This window comes from Natator depressus, chromosome 11 (genome assembly GCF_965152275.1).
Source record: "Natator depressus isolate rNatDep1 chromosome 11, rNatDep2.hap1, whole genome shotgun sequence".
NCBI classification, from domain to species: domain Eukaryota; kingdom Metazoa; phylum Chordata; order Testudines; family Cheloniidae; genus Natator; species Natator depressus.
Window position 1 is genome coordinate 40,014,887 of NC_134244.1, and position 15,665 is coordinate 40,030,551.

The window sequence follows — 15,665 nt, forward strand, 5'->3', positions numbered from 1 at the left end:
CAAACAATGATCAGTTCCTTGAGAAAAGCAAAGTAATTAATATATCAACTATTCTTTCAAGCTGGACTAAACTTTTTATTTATAAAATTCTTAGAAACCATTCTTAAGATGTATTTCAATGTGCAAGCCTGAGCAAATATGTTTCTGGTTCTAATTTGTGCATTTTAAGATGAATTCATTTATTTTCTTCATCTTAACAGGAATGTAGTAAGTTAATGGGAATGGTTCATTTGTTAGTTAGAAAAGTTGAAATTTGCCAGATGTGTTGTGCTGATTCGGGGCCTATATTTCCTTGGAATTAACTGTGTGTGAAACTCTTAATATTGCCTTGTCCAGGCTTTTGGATCTGACTTGTTTCATTTTGCTGCTGTTACTGCTGTAAACAACACTTGTCTTTTGTTTTCTGTTTATGTTGTTATGTTGAAGACAGAAAAATTTGGATGTAAGATTACTTCTGTTGTTTTCTTAGAACCTCACTAGAATGTACAATCTTAATAAACCCAGTTATCCCAACAGGGAAGATAAAGTATTTCTTTGTCAAAGAAGCTGCCTGTCTGTGTGTTGCAGAAATGTTAAGAATCCTGCTTTTAATAATAGAAACATATGGAATCTAGTCACACTTTAATGGACAATGAAGTTCCTTTGGGGTATGAATGAATGAATGAGCCCGGGTTGTAATACTCAGACATAGTTATACTCAGTTATTGGTTTTGTATTTCCTAAACCCTAGTATGTAGTGGCAATATGCTCTGACAATACCAGAATTTTCTTAGTGAAGCAGTAAATTTAACTTATCTTACTGGCTTTTTGGTGTGACTTTTTTTGGTACAGCTGCTCAGGGAATCATCACCAGTTGAAGATCTGGGGATTTTTGTTGTAAGGCTATTGGTTTGTAACATGTAAAATTAGAAGTTTTTCTCTTTCTCTTTACTTGTTACACACTATTAATTGCTATTGATAAAGTGTGGCACAGAGCCAGCTTCCTGAAAGAGCAATGGGGAAGGGTCATGGCTTGTCATGACCTGGGTGCTAGTACTTGAATGTTGTTATTATTGGGCTGGAGTACCCTCGGGCTGTCATCCTTCCTGTACATGGAAGAGGTTCTGATTCTTCATAGTTTCCCAGTTTACCTACTTCTAAGATATCTATTCTATTGGCTTTAGGTTTGGGCTCAGTGAAGAATTACAAGAACTGTATTATCTTAGAAAAGATAGTATTGAATTATCTTAATATGAATATGGAAGATATATAAAGAAATAATAAGCAGGTATAGTTAGAAAGTGTATGTCAATATTTGTGAAAATGCGAAGTGAATTTTAATATAATACTTTACAAATTCAAATATTGTCAAAGAAGGTCTACTCCTGCTCCCAATGAAGTCACTGGAAAAACTTTGAATTTGTGGGGAGTAGTATTGGGCCCTAAAAACAATATCCAACTTGCCTCATGCCTTTGAGGAATCCCAGTGATGCCAGGTTTGGGGCTTCATCCTGCACCATTGGAGTCAGTGAGAGTTTTGCTATTGATTTTGATAGAAACAGGACAACTTCATTGGGTCTGAGTAAGTCGGACAGGAAGACTTCTAGTTACAGTATTTAATAACCAACTTCTGTCATAAATTTCTATTTCATTTCAATAATTAAATAAAAATAAATTCTGTTTTAGCATTATGTATTTAAGGACCTTGGCCTTAGGTCAATATTTTGCACAGTCAGAACCACATAATTGTAGAGATTTATACTAATATATTGTTAATTGTAACCAAAGGCATATCTATGCTGATGAATGTTATGTTTCTCCCAGGCATGTTGTTTAAAACACAGACATGCTTATCATGCATTTTTATTTTTTCCTTGTCAACACCTTATTGTCAGCTCTGGCTAAATCTTGTGTAGAACTGCTGCTAGATTAACATTTTCAGTAGTCTTTTTATGCTTTGCTTTTTCCTGATATTGTCAATTAGAGGAAAATACTTCTCACAAGCTTGTTTTATGGATTTGGTCTTCTTCCTGTAATGACACATAGGCCTGTAACCCAGGAAACAGTGGTGTATGGTGTCCATATCCATGATTTCCTGACGTGGGGGAAAAGTGTGGAAAGCATCTGGAGAAAAGGAGACTCCCTTTACCAGCTAGTTTCCTGTAAGCCAAATTGGAAGACCTTGTCTGTGCAAATAGATTTCAAAATAGAGCCTGCCCTTTGACTGTCTCCATAATTATACGGCTCTCTCTGTATTTTATTTGTCTGCCAGAGCAGTTAACCCCTGGCAGTAAGGGACTGATGGTGGCGTTACCAGCACGGGTATGGAGACGCGACCATGTGAATACACTGTTGTTTACAGAAGCCTGTAGTTAAGACCTCATTACAATATATTTTTATTGAATTTAAAAATTATTACATGTTAGATTATGTTGATTAAGACATGTTACATCTCTCATGTACAGATAATGCAGAGATATTTGTTAAATAAAAAAGTCCTTCATTGCTTTGATGTAATCAACATCTGTCAACAGAATGAATTTGCTTTTGTTTAGTTTCAAGGGCTCTTGTTCTTCTACTTTGCCCAATCAGTTTCAACTTCTGCCTGAGGCATTCTTCTGTGTTGTTCTTTTCTTCAGCAAATGCACAGGTTATTGCTTGTGAAATGTGAGTTGCTCTTCTGTTGTACAGGTTACATAGAGTTGGAAAGAACCTTTAATCTTTCGCATTTTATTTTTGAAGCACATGTGCACCTCTGTAACACGGGCATTACAAAATCAGTGTTGTATGAATAAATTTTTATTACAATAACCTGTGCCACGAAAGATCTGCCAAAAAAAAGTTGGAACGTAACTCCAGTATTTTAGATAGGGTCATTGAAAATTTGTATCTAAACATTTTGTAATTAATTAACAATAAAAAATTGTGTACTCTTACTCTAGTTACGCTGGTTGAAGTCCAGGTGCTGTTAGCTATAGTGCTTATTAAATCAGCCACTTCAAACGTCATTCCTTTCTTTTAAAAATCAAAACTGGCAGAAGCAGCATAATTATGTATCAAGGTTAAAATTATCTGATAGAGCATATAAAAAATTTTAAATGCTCATTTTTTACTCCCTCGTGTATATTTCATGTAAATCGCCAAACTCCATTTTGAATTCAGATGAACTAATGCCCAATATTTGAAAATAGGTTAGCAAAACACTGGTTTTGATGTTGGTAATTGCTAATTATTTTGTGTTTATGCAAGGCTCACTTCACCAAGAATTAATTGCCTATATTTGTTAAATCAGTTGGATGTTAATTCTGATATCCCATAAATATTTTTGCTGGTACACTTCTGTAGTCTACTGATCATTGTAATAGTTGAAAAGATTCTAAAATATATATTTCAGAGTAGCAGCCGTGTTAGTCTGTATCCGCAAAAAGAAAAGGAGGACTTGTGGCACCTTAGAGACTAACCAATTTATTTGAGCGTAAGCTTTCGTGAGCTACAACTCACTTCATCGGATGCTGTAGCTCATGAAAGCTTATGCTTAAATAAATTTGTTAGTCTCTAAGGTGCCACAAGTACTCCTAAAATATATATGTTTTATAGTGTCTATCTTTTTAAAGGTACGTTTTAGTTATTGTACAGTAGAATCAGACTGAAGCTTATGCTGTAGTAATTTTTCTGCTTCTTAATTGGTACATTTGAAATCTTGACTAAACGAGTATTAAAGAGCTTAATGACGTGAGAGTATTGGCACTCAAATCTGTTGAATAATGTAGACTTACGGTTTTGATGTTGGTAGGCCACAGTCATTGAAACATACAGCGTTTATTCTTTCTACTATTAAATAAGAAACATTTTAAAAGCAGTCATTTAACAGTTCATTCCTGACCTCTCCCTTAAAAATACTTGTTGACCAGAAGAAAAATTACATTTAAATTACTAAAATCAACTTAATTAAGGGTCATTAATAGAGGTACATATAAAAAACCTCACTACTCAGTGGGTGAGATGGGAGAATTTCATTATATAGTATAGCATGCATGAACAGATAACAATTAAAATAGACCTGGAGTAAAAGGCTAATAAATATGGGGCACATTGTGCTGCAAAATTAGTCACTTAAAATGCTTCCCTCCCATCATCATTCTTGATTTTTGTATTCAGCCTTTCTGGCTGAATCAGTTAAAAGAAAATCAAATGTAATTTCCATAAAAGATAATTTCATATGGTAAATTGCAATAACTCACATATTTGTGCATATTTATATTATTAATACAAATTAAAGCATGGAAGATATGCTGTGGGATCCAGCAGCTTCCAAAGACATACATACATACAAGCTGCACAGTGTGATTCACCATGGAGTAAAAGAAGCAGTTGTCTATAATTTTCTGTGCTCAGCACAAACTGTGCTGAGGTGATTTTTTTTTTTTTTTTTGGTAACTCTGGTAATAAGTCTCCTTATTGCAGCTGATAGTAAATATTCTGTTATTCATGGCAAATAACACAGATTTAGTGTTGGGGGGAAAAAGAAACCCTGTAAATAGTCAACATTACACCCTTGCTATGATGATCTGTGTGTTACAAGGCTACTGCTTTCTCACTCTGATATCTCCCAGATGTTTATAATTCCCACAGGAAACATCATAAACTCTACATTTATAAAATTATATCTTATAAGAATTAATATACACACTTATGGCCCAAAACAGCTTAACAAGGAAAATGCACTGCAAACTGTAGAATAATAGAAGTAAACAGGACTCTGACAGACAGCAGCCTCCATGTGTGTCAGCGGCTCTGGGAGTCTGCGGACAAGAGTTATGGAACACAGCCAGTTGTTCTTGTGTCTAGTGATTGATGATGTTGGTGTATCAAATTAGCTGTGAATAGGGAAGCTTAAAAATTAAGAGTAGTTGTAGAGACATTAAAAATGCATTCTTTGTAAAGGAAGCATGGTGACAGTAACTAGATATTTTCTCCCCTAAACAAACACTGTGCATTATTTTTGTAATGCCATTCTATTTTTTTTTAAAGAAATCTTAGAGGAAAATATTTTAATATTATATTTACTCCTTTAAATAAAGGTTTTGTTATCTTATTTTTGTATTTCTTACCAATTTATTTTAGGGCTCTTGTGATGATCTAATGGCATTCATTTGGTTTATGCATTTCACCAGTGCAAGTAAAACAAATTTCTGGTTTGTAATGAATAGTTAGTGGAATAACAACACAGTACAGTACCTTATTATCCTGTTATCTTGTGACAACACCTATAGTATGTCTTTTATGGGACAGAGGTAAAATTTTCACTCTAAATAAAGAGGTATCCCTTTGATTTTGGGGTAGCTGATAGGAGTGCACCAGTGAATATAAATTGATTTGATGTATACTGGACCCTCGCTAGAACGTGCGTCTATATAACACAAATTCAGATATAATGCGGTCGCAGCCATGGATCCCAAATGTAATTACAGTACAATTTTTTTGAGTGTAGAGGTGATAAATCAACCGCTGAGCACTCTCCTGTTGACTCTAGTATGCCACCAGAACGAGGAGCGCAAGCGCAGTTGCCGGGAGAGCGTCAGCTATTCACGTAGCTGAAGTTGCGTATCTTAGATTGACCCCGCGTGGTAGTGTAGAGAAGCCCTATGACGATTGCTGTAGGCCTAGAACTCCATGCAAATGTAATGTAATAAAAATTTACAGGTACAGTACTGTATTTATCTTTAGAAAGATGTCAAAAATGTTGGGGAAAAAGAAGGCTTACTCGGTGCAGGAGAAATTGGACACTATCGAACGACTTAGAAATGGCGAAACCCAGGTAAAGATTAGCCGTGGTACTGGCATTAACGAGTCCACCTTTCGTGGATGGCTAAAGGATGCTGACAAGTTCAGAACTTACGTTCATAACCTGGATGAAGAGCATGGCCTTCAAAGAAAATGAGCCTGTTTAGCGAATGATGCTGATCTTGGTTCTGCGGTGGACACGTGGTTCGTGCAAGAACAGCAGAAAGGCATTCCGATCTCTGGTCCGCTTATAGCCATGCAAGCGGAAAAATTCAACCGGGAACTTAATGGTGAATTCAGCAATTTTAAGGTGAGTTCGGATTGGCTATGGTGATTTCAGAAAAGACATGGAATCTCTCAGATTGCAGTTTCGGGAGAAAAACGCTCTGCTGACGACGATGATGCACAATCGTACCCTGAGAAGCTGAGGGAAATTTTACAGGCAGAGGGTTACTCAGAGGAACAGGTTTACAATGCAGACGAAACAGGAATTTATTATAAAATGTTGCCCGATAAAACCCTGGCTGTCAGAACAGGTGAACGTAAGAAAGAAGGATATAAACGGGCAAAAGATTGCCTTACCTTATTGTTTTGTGTGAATGCAACAGGTAAGCATAAAGTAGAACCATTGTGCATTGGAACGTCTCGCATGCCTCAGTGCTTTCATCACGTAAATGTGAATTTCCTGCCGTTTTCATACAAGAACTCCAAAAATTCCTGGATGACAAGAGAGATTTTTGAACAATGGTTCTTCACCGAATTTTCCCTTCTGTGCGAAAGCATTTGCGGGCAAAAAGCTTAGATGAAAAGGCCTTTCTTTTGCTAGACAACTGTCCAGCGCATCCTCTGGCCAAAAAACTCAGAACTCGTAAAGGTAAAATATGGGTTGAATACTTACCTAAAAACATGACTTCCAAAATTCAGCCGCTTGATCAAGTTGTTATCTCCATTTTTAAGCAGCACTATCGAAGGAACTTGGTACGACAAATGATAGAAAGCGAGTTGTCTGTCACTGATTTTCTGAAGAAGTTGACTATAAAAGACTTCTTTTACATTGGCGGCAATTCCTGGAATTTATTATGCGCTGAAATGGTAAACCACTGTTGGATGGCGGGACCGAGAGAGTCGTTTGGCCACCCGCTCCTGGAAGAAAATTAAGAAAGCAAATCACAGTCTGAGGAGGAATTTGACTTCAAGGGATTTACAGAGGAGGAAGTTGGAAGAACAGACATGGAGTGGATGCAGGAGCTGTGCCAGCAACTGTCCGGGCTCGGGGTAACTGTTCTGCCATAAAATATCAAGTCCTGGATAAGAGGTGACGATGAAGCAGAAGAATTTTGTCCCGTTGCTGAAAGTCTAACGGATGATCAAATTCTTCAGGCATTACGACCAAACAACATTCCAGAAGCTGAAGAATTGGCCTTCACTGTGGAAGAAGAAGAGGAAGATGAAGTGGACATAGTTCCAACGTCAACTGCAACCGTAGCCGGCTTAGAGACTGCTTTAAGATGGTTTGAGATGCAAGACGTTGAGCCTATAAAAATTATGCAGCTACATAGTCTTTTGCAGTTTGCTAAGCGGAAGCAGCACAGCAGCAAGAAGCAGAAGCAACTCACCGACTTTTTAAAGAAAAACTAGACTAGTTTATTGTAATGTCTACTTTAAATCTCTAGTAAAGCAACACTTTTTTTCTTGTTTGTTTCCTTCAAGTAGGAGTTTATTTTCTGGATGTGACATTTACTGTATACAGTAATTTCATTTTAACGCGGTCCCTGCTATAACGCGGTACTTGGCATGGATCCCAAATCCCGCGTTCTATTGAGGGTCCGGTGTATTTCAGAGCATGCCATTTGTAACGTTTAGAGTTCTATTGTCAAATAATTGAAAAGTGCACTTGCATCTTTTTTCCCCAATTAAACTTTTATGTGGCAGGACACGTGCATTGGCAGCATGCCATTCATGAAGGAGAGCATCTGAAATGCACATTCACATCCTGATATCTGAGTGGACTCTAGCTGACCACATCAATGAGGGTGGATTTTAAATGGATTGGAAAATTATTATGTTTGTATAAAACTGCACAGAAAGAGCCTCTATTTGTACTAAGAGCAAGATACCTTCATTACACTCTGTAGAAGAACTGTCTTATTGTGGTCTGATCACACTGATCACACACAGTAGACTCATTGCTGCTACTTCTGATAACCTAAATATTGCTGCTTCTGCAGACTCTGCACTTAGTGCCACTGAAAACTGATGCAAGTTGGGCCACTGAGTTGTGTGTTTGGCTCTTTGGGGATGAATGCTGTGTGTCAACTGGTAGGCTGGGTTAAATGGTCCAGCAAGTAAAAAAGAAAAACCAGCAGGTTTTTCTCTCTTAGGTACCATTCTTGGAATCCAAGGTACACAGTTCAAAAAAAAAAAAAAAAAAAAGGATTTTACATAAACAAAAAAGCAAACAGAATGAACCCAGCTCGGGATACAACCCAGCCATCTAAAAACTGTGCAGCTCTGCCTCCTCAGAGGCCCCTCTATGCTCTTTAACTATTGTGGAACAACTTTCACAGAATTCCCTGGCTTTCGTCTGAGAGCCTGATTTGAACTTTCAGCCCCCATCGCTACTTCATTACTTTACCCTGTACCCCTGTGGGAGATCTAAACAGTAATGTATGGGCTATAAAGATATGAACAATATTCATTAACCTTGTCACTTGTCAAAATATGAAAATATCATTAAAAGCCCTTCTGTGGCGGAGCTTATTCAATAATTCCATTTGTTCTATACTTTTGGGCTCCTGAAAGAGTGTCCTACTACTCCTGTACTTTACATATACCATGGAACACTGTAAAAAGGCTGTCATAAATATAAAGGGAAAGCTAACCACCTTTAAATCCCTCCTGGCCAGAGGAGAAAACCCTTTCACCTGTAAAGGGTTAAGAAGCTAAAGATAACCTCGCTGGCACCTGACCAAAATGACCAATGAGGAGACAAGATACTTTCAAAGCTGGAGTAGGGGGGGAAACAAAGGGTTCTTTCTGTCTGTATGTTACTTTTGCCGGTACCAGAGCAGGAATGCAGGTCAGAACTCCTGTAAAGGGCTAATAAGCAATCTAGTTAGATATGCGTTAGATTCTGTTTTGTTTAAATGGCTGATTAAAATAAGTTGTGCTGAATGGAATATATATCCCTGTTTTTGTGTCTTTTTGTAACTTAAGGTTTTGCCTAGAGGGATTCTCTATGTTTTGAATCTGATTACCCTGTAAGGGATTTACCATCCTGATTTTACAGAGGTGATTCTTTTACTTTTTTCTTCAATTAAAATTCTTCTTTTAAGAACCTGATTGCTTTTTCATTGTTCTTAAGATCCAAGGGTTTGGGTCTGTGTTCACCGATGCAAATTGGTGAGGATTTTTATCAAGCCTTCCCCAGGAAAGGAGGTGCAGGGTTTGGGAGGATTTGGGGGGGGGGGGGGAGACGTTTCCAAGCAGGCTCTTTCCCTGTTATATATTTGTTAGATGCTTGGTGGTGGCAGCAATAAAGTCCAGGGGCAAAAGGTAAAATAGTTTGTACCTTGAAGTTTTAACCTAAGCTGGTAAAAATAAGCTTAGGGGGTTTTTCATGCAGGTCCCCACATCTGTACCCTGGAGTTCAGAGTGGGGAAGGAACCTTGACAAAGGCTATCTAAGAAGCCAAACGTAAAAGTAGAGTGAAATTTCCATGCACTGGTCACAATAAGCGTATTTAGAGGGGAGGTAGAACATGCATCCCTGATATGGAAGAAATGGGTATTTTCTAAGAAAAATAAAGAATTTTAATTGGGACATTTAAAACTAGATTACACAATACAATAGGAAATGTGCAGTAGGGGGAAATGGTGCATTGACAACGAGTTGAACTAGATGATTCAAGAGATTTTCCATCACTAATTTTTCTGAATCTAACCGGAATAGTTAGCTCAGATTTAAAAAACAAAACAAAAAATACTGCCCCTTTATTGAGGAGTCATTGTCCGTGTTGGTTCTCTGCCACATCAATGTTGCTAGTGTATTCGTGTATATATGACACCTTTCAAGATCAATTAATTTATTATGTGAAATTTACTCCATAATGCTTCCAAACATTCTTGTATGAGTTATTGAAAGTTTAATGGCAAAGTACACTGAACCAACCTGTTGGTTACTCTGATGCAGACACAATCCAAACCAAAACACAAATGGAAAAATTGTATGTACTATCATCTCTACATCCTTTTCTCTCCCTTAACTTCTAGATACTGTCCCTTGTTTTACTGTTGCCCCAAGGGTTGGCCTGTCCAGACTAGTAATTCAAGTCATTGAGAACAGGGCCCAATTATAGGGTCAATTCTACTCTTGATGCTCTGGGGATTTACACAACTTTCTCATACATCGCACCAAAATAGATCCAGTATTTTGCTAGATAAGGCTTTGATATGTGGTTTTGTTCTCAGTGCTTCTAAATGTTAACACACTTTTTTCATTATGTAGATTTATATAAAACTACAGATAAATAAGAAATATGTTAGCAAAATCATAATTAAATTAGTGAACTGGAACTTGCTATTGTATACAATCTGATTATCTTTTTTATCTAGGGTTTTTTCTTTGGCATAGTCACCACTTAGTAATTTGGTAGTAATAAAAAGACTTCTTGAACCATTTTAAAAAAAAAAACATTTCTATTCACAGGGTGTGTGACTCACTGCCGTGGAGTTTTCTCTTCACCGGTCAATCATATCTGCTTACACAAGCAGTCATGCAGTCAACAAAGAAGATATTTCTTTTTCCAGAGACAAAGAAATACTGCTTATAGCATAGTTCGGCCGGCTATAGTTTCTCTAGCTCACCCAGTTCCTAAGGTACTGTAATTTCTATTATCTGATCCTTTTTCCAGTCAGTATAAAGATTGACTGCACGAGTGATGAAGTACATTCATCCTCTGACAGCTGGGAGTTTGAATCATGGTCTTGTTACTTGATTTGGGATTTGAAATAGGAACAGTGGTGTGAGAAGTTTTCAGCTCCCTGCCATGCTAAACAGCGTGGTGTAAATACGCCATTAGGGAGTTTAAAACTGGCAGTTCTTCATATATTATGTTTGTTACTGTAACTGATCACCTTATAACATTTAACACTTTTAGATCCAAACCCCTTTGGCTACGGGCAGTGGTGGCATTAGGCATACGCAGCAATTGCGTAGCGTGCCAGGCAGCTTAGGGGGTCCCTGATTTAGTTTTACCCCCAAAATACCATGCCTCTAATTTCATATGGAGTTTTTAACCAGTGTATTAGTATGTGTTGTGTTGGTGTATTTTTTGGTTTGCGAAAATAATGCAATTAGTATTTTTAGGGAGTGGGTGAAGAAGATAAGGGAGGTGGAAAAATATTCCTGCTTAGGGCCCACAGTGGGCTAGCAGCACCTCTGATAGAAGCAGATAGTTCCAGCTGAAGTCAACATGAGATGCACATGCTCATCTGAGGGCAAAATATTGCCCTTTCAATGTAAATTTCTAACACATTAAGTCTCAAACATTTACATCCTCCTGCAGTTTTGGTGATTCGGTGATTTCAGGCTTAGATGAAAGCATACATCAAAATGTCAGCCAGCTGCCCTGCTATGTAACTTACGAACTAACCTTTTCTGTCATTGACTAAATGTTGTTTTTTTGGAAAATACATTTTTTGTCTGCTTTTGAATCCATTATGACTTTATTTAGAGCTGTTCTAACAGGTGTGCTATTGCCCTTTCCCTGTTTCTGCTTTAATTGTAGTATGTACTCTGGCTGTTTCATACCCTTTATTTAATGAAAATAATTTTGGATAGTATTTTATAGTGATGTTTATAAGTAGTTTTTTATTTCTTTTATAAGAAAGTAGATTTCTAGCACAAAATATAAAATATTTACATTTTCCTAAGGTGATAGTAAAAATTGAGGATGCTTACTATAGAGTTCTTAAGCCTAAAATATTATAGAAGCTTTGGATACACAATGAATATAGGATCAAGACCCTGTATATTTTCAAAGATTAGAAAAATTGTTGTAGCACGTGTACATATTTCTTTCAGGATGAATACAAAAAATAAACTGTCATGCTGAAAACTAATCTTCACAGGTAGCAATGCCCATCTTTAATAATCTGTTCATTTTTCATCTACCTACAAAATTACAATTTAACTAGGATATAAGAATAATTTAGGAAATATCTAAATAATGAGGGAAACTTATTACAGGAATATATATTATTGGGGGGGAAAGAGCATTTTTTCTACAGAATATCGCAGAAATAATATTTATATTAAAAATGGCATATGAATTTTACAGATTTTTATAGGAAAGGAGAAATGGTGAGAAAAGGTAGACATAAATATCTGCAGCTATACCATCTTGAGCTGCTATCTCATCATATCTTACAAGCTAAACAGTGTCAAGTCTAGGCAGTTATTGGATGAGTGTTCTCCAAGGGAAAACTCAGAGTGCTGCAGGGCATGGAGCTGGTAATTCAGGAGGTGGGATTTTTCCCTCCAATTTAGAAATAAATTAATGTCCTAGTATGGTGTGAACAGGTTCTGTGCTGCTGGGGGTGCTGTGTGTTTGAATGAAGGACGTTGTAAACCTAAAGTCCTGATGGCTTGGGATCATTAAAGATCCTATGACACTTTCTGTAAGCATAGGGACGGCCAAACACCAGTTGGGGTAACTATAGTCTACCTACCTAAAGTCCCCCTTTAGAGTTAATTGGATACGCCATTCTTCTTCACTTCCTACACTAAAATGTTGTGTAGTCTTGCTGTGTGCTATTTAAACAGCTTCTATGTAACTACCCTACAGCCTGGGTCCTGTGTCCGTTTAATCCTGTGTGCATTGTGGGCTTGATCCTGTTTCCACTGAAGTCAATTGTAAAACTCTTGCAATGACTTGAACGATGCAGGACCACCAGGCCCTTTGTGATGGGTAAAGTGATAATTATGTATAGCTTGTAAATATTCTGGAATCCTTAGGAGGATGAAATGTGCTTGTATATATGTGTAAGTTATTTTTGTTGTTGTTACTATATATTCGTCTTAGAATTATAATGTTGTTGGTTTTTTTTAAATGGAAATAGAATTTTACATGCGTGAGGCCTGAGACCTTTTCATGAAATAAAAATATATTATAGTTTTCCTTGAAAGACAATGAATTAGGACATGGTTGTACAGTTGGGTTATTGCTGATTATGTACTATATGTATCTTATGATTTTTAAAACAAACTTGGTATTTGTGGATAATCTAATCACTATAGCCAGATGTACATTTCTTAACCTGTGTGTTATATATTTTTATTAACATTAGCTTTAATAAAAAAAATTAAATCTGTTAAAAAGAAGTATGTGTGTGCAACATAATAGATATCAATGCGATTAAAAGACAAGGTGCGGGAGGTAATATCATTTATTAGACCAACTTCTGTTGGTGAGAGAGAGAACAGAAGTTGGTCCAATAAAAGATATTACCTCCCGCAGCTTGTCTCTCATTCATATCTATTATGCTGCACATACATTTTTCTTTTTATAATACTATACATACGTATCCAAATTCACCTTGTCTCTCTCATATCCTATGATTGATACGGCTACAACTACAGTTGAATGAGGCTGACAGCTAGAAATACTGAGGTTCTTAATCAGGAAAAACTCCCATTGAAGTTAATGGGAATTTTGTCTGAGTAAGAAGCTCAGGACTTTCCTGTACTACTGTACATATATTTATTTGTTCAGTGAGAGTGTGTGTAATGGGCTTCTATATAAAATTTACCTTTGTTTAAAAATAAAATAATGAGCTTTTAAGTCTTCCTCTGATAGTTTTAAAGCTCACAGCTATTTGGACTGAAAGACGACTGCAATATCTTGGATTTCAGTACTGTAAGGTTAATGCACTATCTAAGTCAATAGTAACAGGCAATGTTAAGTTCAAAAGGACATTGGAAGAAATACTGAGGCAGCCTTGAGGGCTTGCCCTGATGGCTTAGGAAGGTCAGTACTATGACAGAAAGGGCAAACTGCCATGAAGCAGGAGGCACTTTCTGAGAAAATGATCCCATTGTCATGCTCAGTTTTCTGATCTTCATTTTCAATCCTTCTTCTCCAAGCACATAAAGAAGCCAGACTATGTGACGACAGGCATTGTACCAGACTGGGGAGACTACATAGAAATTAAGAATGAAGATCAGATTCAAGGGCTTCATCAGGCTTGTCAACTGGCCTGTCATATTCTACTTCTAGCTGGAAAGAGTTTAAAGGTAACAGTCACATGAGGTCCTGTAACAACTTGGATGCTTTCTGTGCTTTGTTTTTGTTTTTATTTAATGTACAGCTAACTTGCTATTAAATTACATACTGAATAAATGGGGGGGGATTAATTTTAATGGTTTTTTTGCTATATAAGATACCTGTTTAATTTCTTTTATCATTGAAATCTGTGTGGGGCGTGATTACATTTACTCATTGTTTGAAGTGTAATCTTTTACGTCTGCATTCTGACCTGCCAAGTTGCATGGGTTTGTCATAAGGCACATGGGATTCTATATGATTTTGTGACACAGCAAATCCTGTGATTCACACTTTCTGCTTTCCAGCTCTACATTTCCATAAATCTGACGGATTGGGCTGTTCCTTCCATTCTGCTGCTCCTTCTCCTCTGGCCAATTGATCAGACACGTCACAAACTACAGAACCACTGTTAAAGAGTGCCACTGTAAAATTCCATGCACCTTGCCAGAGTGCACTGATAAGGAAAACTCTTGGTTTTCAGTAACGTTTTCTAGAGAACATTTTTGTGGGATGCCTCCCACATAATAAAGGGGAACCTCCTTAAAGTCTTTGGAGATGGAAAAATGCTTTGGTAGCTTCTCCCTTTCTTTAATGAATAACATACAAGATAGGGTGAAATATATTCTATAGTCAGTGGATATGAGTGTGGCGGTATAGAAAGGGTGTTCAGAGCATGTGGAGGTACAAAATGTATTTTATCAAAAAAAGACACTGAGAAAAGATTAATATTGCACAGTTAAGCACTCAAAAGTCAGGAAATGACAAAATTATGTACCCTTCCCCCTCATGCATATGCATTATAATACAATTTTTAATTACATACTATTTCTGTGATGGCAATATATAATATACTATTTTTCTGCAACCTTAAGTGCATATGTAGCATTTGTTCATTATTTATATTCACATTAATTTAATTAAGATCACTGTAATCTTCCTAAATATCTTTATTAATATCTAATATCTAATATCTTTATTAATATCTAAATATCTTTATTAATTTAAAATGTTTATATTACTACTCTTAGTTCAGTGCTTTCAACCTGAAAAATTTTGTCAGAATTCATTTAGTGTGCATTTGCTTTTCAACCATCAATACAGCTTTTCTTAGGGGTAGTTCAGGAGATGATGCAGCAAATAATAAAAGTAACTTAGACCTCGATCCTGCAAACACTTGTGGGTGTTTTTAGCTTCTTCTATGTGAGTAATCCCATTGACTGCAGTGGAACAGCTCATATGTATGTTAAGCCCATGGATAAGTGTTTGCAGAATCAGGGACTTAGCGCCAAACTTACTTGGATTATAAATAACAGCAGTTTCTCACTATTACTCTTTGATTTTGTGTAGTAATGTGTAGTGCTCTGTGTAAGTGTAGTTTATGGTGTACTTTTCATATTGATTATTCTTTTTGGCTAGAATGTACAAAATAATAGGAGATGCCACGTATGTGTGGGTTACATTTTGTGGGGGGAGTATATTTTGAGAAATAGTATGTCACTATGTAAATTAAAGACTATATTGTAATGCATACACACTGAATGTATGGTCTTAACTTTGTAATTTCCTTACGTTTTTG

General features: G+C 36.6%; 1 protein-coding gene and 1 long non-coding RNA gene across 4 annotated transcripts in view; one reads left to right on the forward strand and one right to left on the reverse strand.

Moving 5' to 3' along the window:
* METAP1D (methionyl aminopeptidase type 1D, mitochondrial) overlaps nucleotides 1–15,665 on the forward strand; it is a 71,686-nt gene that overhangs the window by 36,029 nt on the left and 19,992 nt on the right. Inside the window, exons 2-3 of one of the 2 annotated variants that reach the window (XM_074967585.1) lie at nucleotides 10,471–10,640; nucleotides 13,909–14,058. In XM_074967585.1, coding sequence (XP_074823686.1) covers nucleotides 10,471–10,640; nucleotides 13,909–14,058 — 320 coding nt within the window. The remainder of the gene's footprint in view (nucleotides 1–10,470; nucleotides 10,641–13,908; nucleotides 14,059–15,665) is intronic. The other variant, XM_074967586.1, reaches the window with a different exon arrangement.
* Nucleotides 2,440–15,665, reverse strand: part of LOC141995976 (uncharacterized) — a 46,829-nt gene continuing 33,603 nt past the window's right edge. The window contains exons 1-4 of one of the 2 annotated variants that reach the window (XR_012641450.1): nucleotides 6,994–7,009; nucleotides 6,662–6,906; nucleotides 6,346–6,480; nucleotides 2,440–6,187 (exon numbers count right to left, since the gene is read on the reverse strand). This is a non-coding gene — a long non-coding RNA (uncharacterized LOC141995976). Of the gene's footprint in view, nucleotides 6,188–6,345; nucleotides 6,481–6,661; nucleotides 7,190–15,665 lie in introns of those variants that run through there. The other variant, XR_012641449.1, reaches the window with a different exon arrangement.